The sequence below is a fragment of the Pundamilia nyererei genome, unplaced genomic scaffold (assembly GCF_000239375.1).
Source record: "Pundamilia nyererei isolate P.nyererei 1_Seehausen unplaced genomic scaffold, PunNye1.0 scaffold01134, whole genome shotgun sequence".
NCBI lineage: Eukaryota > Metazoa > Chordata > Actinopteri > Cichliformes > Cichlidae > Pundamilia > Pundamilia nyererei.
In genome coordinates this window covers 2,203-11,769 of record NW_005188535.1, presented here as the reverse complement: position 1 = coordinate 11,769, position 9,567 = coordinate 2,203, and the positions used below count along the sequence as shown (strand labels likewise).

Below are 9,567 nucleotides of genomic sequence, written 5' to 3'. Positions count from 1 at the left end.
TGAAGAAGCTTCTCGGATGAGAGGTGAAACGTCTTCAAGTAACTTAAAGAAGTCCAGACGCTTTTCTTTGCAAGCTCCTTTGACAATGGGGCCTGGTTTTTCACAGTACCTCTTCAGTGATCTCTACGATGTTTCCAACTTTCAGCTCCAGCTCGTCTTCGTTCTGCGGTTGATAGTCAAATAGCACCTTGCACTGTCTCTTCTTAGGCTCTGAGAAGAAGAAGAAAAAAAGCAGACCTGCGTTTGCTGTTTGTAAACCTGCATGTCTGCAACGTAAAAGTAAGCGATGCAGGAAAGCAACAAAGGCATGGATCCAGCCAGTGGGATGGCCTTTAATGAAAAGCTCGCTCATAAGAAACTCTTCTACAAGGTGATCATACAGCATGAAGTAGCCCCGCCCTATTGATCAAGCAGAGCTGTGCAGAATATTCAAAGAATATGGATATTCACATAGGTCATTTAGTGAAATGTTTTTAATCAACCTTAGAATTCTTATTTTTTTCCTAGAAAATATCACTTCTAATAGAAAGGTGCTGCTAGTAGCATTAGCCTTTATTTAATAAACGAATGGTTTAACCAACTTACTGACAGTATGCAACATTTTAGAGTTTAAATTACCGTTTATGATTACACATTTAACTGTCTTTTAAGATACCAAGTAATCATTGATTCAAATAGTCCAGTACATTGGCCAATATTTTATATGAGACTATCCTCATAACGGTTGTATTTGTTTGTTCTGCTTTTATTTACTTGTTTACACTCTTGCCCAACTGTCTTCTGTGTTTGTGACATCATTTATATGTTATAAATGCAGCTCAGCAAACAGCCAATATTGGCTAATAAACAACCAACCACGGATAAAGAAATCAGTCAAGCTCATATGAATTTGTGTTCTTGGCATCACAAAAAGTATCAAAACTATAAAGCCCAAAGACTGTATATCAAAGACAATGTAGCAACTGTGACCTCACACACTGGGTTTTATTTTTTAAAGCTGGAGCCTTCTCCATCTTCTCCAGGCGTGACAAGGGGAGGATCATACTGAGAACTGAGAACCCAAAGGATATGGCACACTCAGCTAGTCAACTCAATCAGAAGGTGGGTCTATCCTATTCTCTACCACATTACTTTCTGACCTCGTGCTCTCCCTGCCTGCTCTGTGTAGCTCGATGTGGTTGGACACTGAATTCAGTTAGGCCATGCATGCCATCTCCCTCTGGCTCATATGTCGTTACACTGAGTTCACTGTGGTTGCAGAGCAGGACAAGGACTACAAGCAGCACAATATGAACTCCAACAACATAAACAACCCTCTGTCACAAAAAGAATCCAAAGAATACAGATTTATTTTCTATTACAGTTTTTCAATTTATAATAAATCAAAATCGGATTAAGAACAAAAAAGTGGAAATAGATTGAGCTCTACGCTTGTTTCTAATTCATTTTAATTCACCACTCAGTAAATGAAACCTTGATGGGTCAGCTGGCACAAGCATTTCAGCTTTACTTAAACTACTTCAAGGTTTTCAATATCAGTGTCTCAGGGCCTTTTTGAAAGAATGACCTAAACAGGTGGATGCATCGACGCAGTCTCTTCTTAGTGCTCTGAGGCTGCCTTTACCTGCCTGTAACATAGAGCTGGGCGATAGAACGATAACGATATGTATCGCGATATAACTTTTACTCGATAGAGAAATTAAGCTATCGCGATAGACCTCGCCGCTCTTGTCCTCTTAAAAAAAAAAAAGGTCAGCCGATCCAAATTAAGTAGCGCAGAGCCGAACCATCAGCGTCACGTCGCGTGACTTGTTACGTACAGCACAAGTGCCAAGCCGCACGTGTGTTTGTTTGGGAAGCGAGAAATGAGTGTGCCGACTAGAAAAATCAACCGAGCGTGACCGAAGAGAAAACAGATGATGGTTCCAATGCCGGAGAGATTGTCGAATGGAAGAGCCAAAGAAGTTCCGTAGTGTGAAGGTATTTCGGCTATTTCATGTCTGACAAAAAACAGAGTAGCGTGCACTGTAAATTGTGCCGAAAGCAAGTCTGGAAATACAATAAACTGGTGCATGCGTCACACTGTGCGCCACGTTATTGTTTTGGTGAAATGAATTTCTACAATACTGTTACTGTTAATTCTACTCTCTGCAGTGTTTAAATGCTTACATATACACACAGTTACTGTCCCTCCACACATACGACTCTGTTCTGCTTCTATGCCCCAGCTTTGTTTACTTTTTCCCACCGAGGCTTCTAGACTTCTGATTGGCCAACATTTCTGCACGGTTAGGAATCTAGCGCCACCTGCTGCTTTGGCATGTTCGTAGCAGCGTTTTCCTTCATTTCTGCCTTTATGTGTGGACGGGATTATTTTTTAAAACAAAAACGGAAAATCTCCGTTTTCAAAAATACCTGTGTACGTGTGGACGTAGCCTCAGTCTCTGACTGGAAGCGCTAATTCGTCATTCGGCTTTTGTCAGACTAAAGTAACTGTTAAAACTGTTTGAAAAACTAAGCTATACAACAAGGAGAGATTGAGAATTTCCTTTTAGTTCTCAGTTTATTTGATACTGACAAAAGTTAGTCAGTTTTGTCTGTTCTTCTGCAAAACAAACTAAGATTTATTTTTAGAATTAATACTTTGTTTCTAAGTGGAATTGACAATTTAGTAGTCTGTTTCATTTGTTCTATTTTGAAACTTAAACGCTTTAGCGGCTGCCTTTTGTGTAGTTTGCAATATTTGCCTTTATTTATCTGAAAAAGTCTCATGTTCCTTAAGTACATCTACCCTGTTGAACTTATTATGGGAAATAAATATTTAAATAAAAACAAGCTGCTGATTATTTCACATTTTACTTGTGAGCAACGGCACATTTAAATCTTACAAATATAGTTATTTGGCTTATATCGTGATAGATATCGTTATCGCCTGAAATGAAAAAAACATATCGTGATATGAAAAAATCTCATATCGCCCAGCTCTACTGTAACATGGACACTTTGAGCTCTCCACTCAGAAGAATAGATAGATACATGCAGAAGACAAAGATCTGTATTCAGTTAAAGACCTCTGAGCGAAACGAGACACGGTGAAGATGTGGAACGTACAGCTGAAATAATAAAAGGAAGAATCAACTTCTCTTAACCTGCCAGATGCTACATGAACAAGTTTTACCAGAAGTCCATGTCCTGGACACCAAGCACTTTAAAGTCTCATTCCCTCCAAACATTCAAACACCAAACTCAGGCTCCTTACTCTTTGAAGCTGCGGGCACTGGTGGCTGGAAGGCACCGGTCGGGATGCCAAGAGTGCTTATTCTCTGGACCAGGCCGGCCACGTTCCCCACCTTCTCTCTCTTCTGAGGCTGCTCTTCCTTTGGCTCATCTGCTGTTTGACTGCCCTCTTTAGGGTCCTTTTTCAGTTCCTATGAATACATATACAAACACATACATACATACATATATACATAAATGAGTAACAATCACACACCAGGCAGCTGGTAGTAAGTGGGAAGCATTTCTTCACACCAAGTTTAAGCAATAATCTAGTACTTCACTACTTAGAGATCAACAAACTGAAGCCATTTTGTAGGTGTCTGCTTATGAATTTTACAACAATCCACTGTTTATTAAACGGAACTTCTTGAGCTTTTCTTCATTTCCTGTTACATAAATATTGTTACGTTGGTAGACATTGTTGTTGTAGATGGCCAAAGTTTCAAATAATGAGGTCCGCATATGAACAAGTAAAATCCTGTGAGACAAGACCTCAGGCCAAACACATAGTTTCACACAGTTTTTTTTTCCTGCTATTGGAAGCAGGCATTGCTAATATGATCTCCTCACAGATGTGCCACCCATGTTCTATTCAAATCAGTTTACAACTTTACAAGGAGCAGCCATCAGGAAAAGAAAATATGAAGGAAGTAGGGCTGCTCAATTAATCAAATTTTAATCTAAATTACGATCTCGGCTTTCAACGATCATTAAAAATGACTGAGCCGATTATTAGCACCTCCCTCGTGCTTTACTCTCGCGCTGCTCCGTGTGGCAAATCAAGCGCGCCTCTCTGCGTTTCGAACACACATCACAACAATAAAGAGGACTCGAGGGAAGCTCGGAAAGCTAAGTAGAAGTTATTTAGAGAGAATAGGATAATGGCTGCTAAAGAAAGAATGCCGTTGGTTGAAAAGAGAGATAAAACGACTTCAGTGGTGTGGAAACATTATGGGTTTGCAGAGTCAGACGTGGATTAAGTAGACATAGTGTGTAAACTTTGCTACAGTGTCGTGGCTGCACCATGGAGCAACACTACAAATTGACATACCTCAATGTCAGTTTGATGCAATTGTGCATTGTGTGGCTACACAGCTTGCCTTGATGTTTGGTTATTTGTATGCATAAATATTATGCAGTAATATATGCTGCCATCTTCTGTTTCAGTCCATTATTACACTCTTAAATCCTACTACGTATTCCTGCATCTTATGTGATTTTACAAAGCTTCAAACGAAGAGAGAGAGAGAGAGAGAGAGAGAGAGAGAGAGAGAGAATCAAATGGAAATGTACTCATGGCCAAGATTTTATTTACTAAAATAGAAGTTTAAAATCTGAACTCAATGGAATTCTCTTAATTTCTTTTCTTCTCCTTCTTACTGCAGCAAAAAATAAAATAAAAAAATAAAAAAATAAATATCACAGTTTGGCCATTTAAACAGCTTCTGAATGTGTTCTGAAAAACTCTCAACATACAGAACCCATGGATGTGAGCCACGCAGGATAAAAGCGGCTGAGACAGTTCCAGTGTCACCGAAAGGGACAATAAGACATTAGGTTCCATTAGGTGGAAATAAAAGAAGAAAAAAAAAAAACAATAAACAGTGTGTCAGTTTCACACAACATAAGGGGAACTGAAACGTAATCTAAAATGTTCAACGTGAAACCATAAATATGGAAACCAGTATCAGCCTGCAAAGTAAGACTGTACTACTTACAGCTGAATGTAGCAATTGCTAATGATCCCAACCACGCCACACAGTCGGGCTATAAAACAGCTGCCACATTCTGCCTGCCTGGGAAATTCCCTGACAACAGCACGAAGTCCCGGTCACACCTTCACTAAATACTGTCACGAGTGCACAGATGAAGGGACACTAGCCAGCATGCTGAGTAACATTGCTTAGAGTTTTCAATGTATTGTACCATTTATCGCAAGAAGTACTGAGGTGTAAACTGGTAACGAGTCAGAACGTTTTAACAACAACTGCAGATCATCACCAAACAACTGCTACTACACCAACAACAAATGCACCAACAAAGACTTTTGTTTTACTAAAGCATACTGAATCTCTGATCCACCTCTTAGTGTGTGTACAGGTGGCATTATTTCAAATGACAGCATCTGGGCCTTAAAACTGAAGCCAGCATAGAAACGCAGAGAGGAGGTAGCGGATCCAAAAGCAGCTCAATTCCCAAACACTTAGTAAAGTTAAAACTTTAAAGCATTAAAAAGCAGGGCACCAGTCACAGCTTCTCTATATAATCGAGTCTGTGCATGAAGTATGTCAGGCCAGTTGATTGTGCAGCAAATACAAACAGAGGACTAAATTATTGCAAAATTTGACTCTGCGCTGCGGTTGATGTATTATGGCCTAGATCATGCCACCATCCATCGCCTTCAGATGATTCAAAATGCTGCTGCTCGCCTGCTAACCGGTACTAAACGGAGAGAGCATATAACCCCAATTTTAGCCTCTTTACACTGGCTCCCTGTCCCCTACAGGATCCAATTTAAACTCTTACTTTTTGTTTTTAAGTCACTCAACGCCCGAGCCCCCCCTACTTGTCTGAGCTCCTCTCTGCCTATGCTCCAGGAAAACCCACGAGATCTAGTTCAAAACTACTGTTGTCCATTCCACGGACTAACCTCAAATCTCGTGGTGATAGATCCTTCTCTGTGGCAGGTCCCAGACTTTGGAATAGTCTCCCCTTTAATATTAGATCTGCTCAAACTCTTGAGCAATTTCAATCTTTACTCAAGACACACTTTTATGCTCTGGCTTTTAACACATTATGACCCAAGCATTTTGGATTTATCTAAATTAATTAGTATTGCTTCAATTCCTTTATTTTATTGTTTCTATTGTTATTATTGTATTACATTATTGTTTTTAATTTTATTGTTATTGTTAAGCACTTTGTGCAGCATAGACTGTTGGAAATGTGCTATATAAATAAATTTGACCTTGACCTTGACCTTGATGAAAACAATTCTGTTTTTCCTCTTCTCTCTTGGTGCTTAAATTTGAACCAATGAGTCTTTCACAGAAAAACCCCCGCAACAGAAGCTTAAGTGTGATCACACTTTTAAAGTTCATCAAAGCTTCAATGCACCAACTTCCCACATTTAACATAAATGAAAGCAACTTAACTGTTCGGAGGAGTTTGGACTGTCCTTGGTGGGACTGATCTGGAGACCGCCACCCCACAGGACTTTAAAGCTGTGCTGGTTAAAGAGTGAACAGTTCACCACATGCTTCCTGGTGCACAGACACTCACTTTACTATTCTGCAGAAGAGGAAGCCCAGCTGTGTGTCTGCCTCAAAATATATATACATTTTTTTAAAAGTTTCAGCTCCAGCAAGCTGAGATATGACAAATGGAAGAAATGAACACGATGTACGGTGCTTCAACAACACCTCTCCTCTGACCTCTGCTGAGAACTTAAAACATGTGACCTCACACAGCCAGAGTATTAATTTGAGGGTTTTTTTTTTTTTTTTTACATTCACTGTATGAACAAACATTTTCCTCCAGCAAAATCAGCCATCCAAGCAGCCGTCTCTGTGCACTTTCGTCTACTCAACAACTCTTACAGATGCTGCACTGAGTGCACAAGTTTGAATTTATTTAGGATTTTTTCTAATCCACAAAGAGTCACAATTATTGGGTGGCTGTGGCTCAGGAGGTAGATAATCAAATCAGAAGGTCGATGGTTTGATCTCCGGCTCCCATAGTCTTGCATGGCCAAGTATACTTCAAAATACTAAACCCTAGGTTGTCCCAATCAATCATTGTGTGAGTGCATGTGTCAATTCAAGGACACATCCGGGCTTAAAAGGAAGTGCTGGTATAAATGTGTGAATGGGTGAATGAAGCATGTAGCAGAAATCGAGTAGAGAGTAGAAAAGTGCTATAAAAGTACAGTCCATTCAACATTATACATAGATTTGGTAATATGCATACATCCACACAAATATTAAGTTTGACCAAAGGCTTTTGCTAAGCATCAAGTTTCTGACACAATTCTGGCTGGATATCTGAGCACTCTCCTTGGCTGCACTCAATTAAATTGGAGGCCTGGACCCCAATTTGTAAGTATAGGACGCAAATGTTGAAAAAGGTTGAGGTCGGGGCCTTGGGAAGATGATTCCAGAAACCAGTTTTGACATGCGTTTGGAATCATTGATGTGTTGGAATGTCCCAGTTATGTACAAGTTTCAACCACCCCTCTGTTAATTTCAAGCAAAGTTGAAGAATTGGAAGGTAGTCCTCCATTATTCCATCCACTCTGTGCAAAGCAAAACAGTCCGAGGGCATAATCCTACCACCTCCATGCTTGACAGTAAGTACAGTGTTCTTAGGTCTGAAACCCTCCTATCATTGTTTCCAAATAGGTCAATCTTTGTCCTGTCTGAATATAAAACATTTCTCGAGAAGGCATTTGTCTGTCTATGTGGGAAATTGCAAATTGTTGATTTTGGAGTAGAGTCTTCCTTCCTGGACGGCAACCCTCAGCCCATGGCTATGAAAAGCTTCCTCAATATGCAAACCAATTTCCTCTCATCTGAGGATGACAGTTTTCCAAAGTCTACAAGAAGACCCAAACAAACATTTACTTATGTCCAGTTGTGTCCAACGGATAATCTTGCAGTTGTTAGAAAATGCCTTTGAAATGGCTGTCCAAAAGCCCCAACCTCAATCCTATTGAATATTCCTATGCCACCAAACCAACCAATTTAAATGAACTGCGTTAATTTTTCCCAAAACGTGTAGTCAGATATCCAACCAGCATTGTGTCAAAAGCTTGTCGATGGCATCTGATCAAGTTGCAACTTGCAAAGGGACATTAAACCAAATATTACTGGGATTTAAGTATATATTTGACCCTCTGCAATAAATAAATTCTAAGCCGTGAACCCACTGCGAAGGTCATTGAAAGCCCAAAATTTCCATGGCATTCATGCCTGTGATGAGTGTACATAGAATTTTGAACTTTAATTCTCAGCTGTAGACTGTCAACAAATATTTTACATTTCCTTATACAATTGACTTAAAAACAAAAATAATGCATAGATTGATTTTAACTAGAAAAGAATTTCCTGATTGTGAAATTCATAGATTATGGTAACATTTTAAAAAGAAAAAAAAGGAATCAATGAGTCTATTTGTTGTAAGTAATCGTTTTTGTGTCAGGAAAACAGTGTTTTTAATCTATGAGCTGAATTTAAATGACTTTCAGCTCATTATCAGACAGTCTTAACGCATTTATCCAAAATAAAACCATTGCTATCAGTAAATGTTACAGACACTTGTGACCATAATTGACTGTCAATAAGTCCTTCCCAATGAAGACAATGAGTTTCAAAAAAGTTAATATTGCGAGAAGCTGCCAACAGATAGGTATCAGCTAGCTAGTACAATGTAACCTAAAAGTCTGAGACCATACAGTTGTATTCCATTTACAAAAACACAAACACTTTCAGAGCCTGAAACATTTAAACCAGTAAAACCAGGAGAAAGTGAATAACTGGAAGAGAGAAGCTTCCAAACCCTTCACTACCCATACACAAAAAATGATCAATTACAAAATTCCTTAAAGCATTCCCATTATTGTGAGAGTCTTTCATTTAGCCAACTTCCTTACCATGCCTCAGTTTCACATCTCTCCGATCACACAAGTATGACTCCAATTAAAGGGAGGAGGAAGAAGAAATGCAATAAGTCATACCACTGTTATGTCATAAGGAGCAAAGTTCAACAGCCAGCAGGCTCCTTAGAGGATTAAATACCTGAGCACAGTGACTAGACCAGGCTGATTAGCAGATTACCTATCACTACATTAGAGCTGGGCGATAGAACGATAACGATATGTATCGCGATATAACTTTTACTCGATAGAGAAATTAAGCTATCGCGATAGACCTCGCTGCTCTTGTCCTCTTAAAAAACATAAATAAATAAAAAATTTTTAAAAAGGTCAGCCAATCCAAATTAAGTAGCGCAGAGCCGAAACAATCACAGCCGCAGCGTCACGTCGCGTGACTTGTTACGTACAGCACAAATGCCAAGCCGCACGTGTGTTTGTTTGGGAAGCAGCCAGCGGGTAATGGAGCCAGCGCGTAATGGAGGAAATGAGTGTGCCGACTAGAAAAATCAACCGAGCGTGACCGAAGAGAAAACAGATGATGGTTCCAATGCCGGAGAGATTGTCGAACGGAAGAGCCAAAGAAGTTCCGTAGTGTGAAGGTATTTCGGCTAGTAGCGATTTACGACGTTTAGTGC

At 39.6% G+C, this 9,567-nt stretch overlaps 1 protein-coding gene across 1 annotated transcript in view; it reads right to left on the bottom strand.

Annotated features, from left to right (window-relative positions):
- LOC102202867 (CD2-associated protein-like) overlaps positions 1-3,428 on the bottom strand; it is a gene marked incomplete at its 5' end in the record, with an annotated part of 8,794 nt that extends 5,366 nt beyond the window's left edge. The window contains 2 exons of the mRNA XM_005755280.1: positions 110-210; positions 3,260-3,428. Coding sequence (XP_005755337.1) covers positions 110-210; positions 3,260-3,428 — 270 coding nt within the window. The remainder of the gene's footprint in view (positions 1-109; positions 211-3,259) is intronic.
- Positions 3,429-9,567: the final 6,139 nt, after the last annotated feature.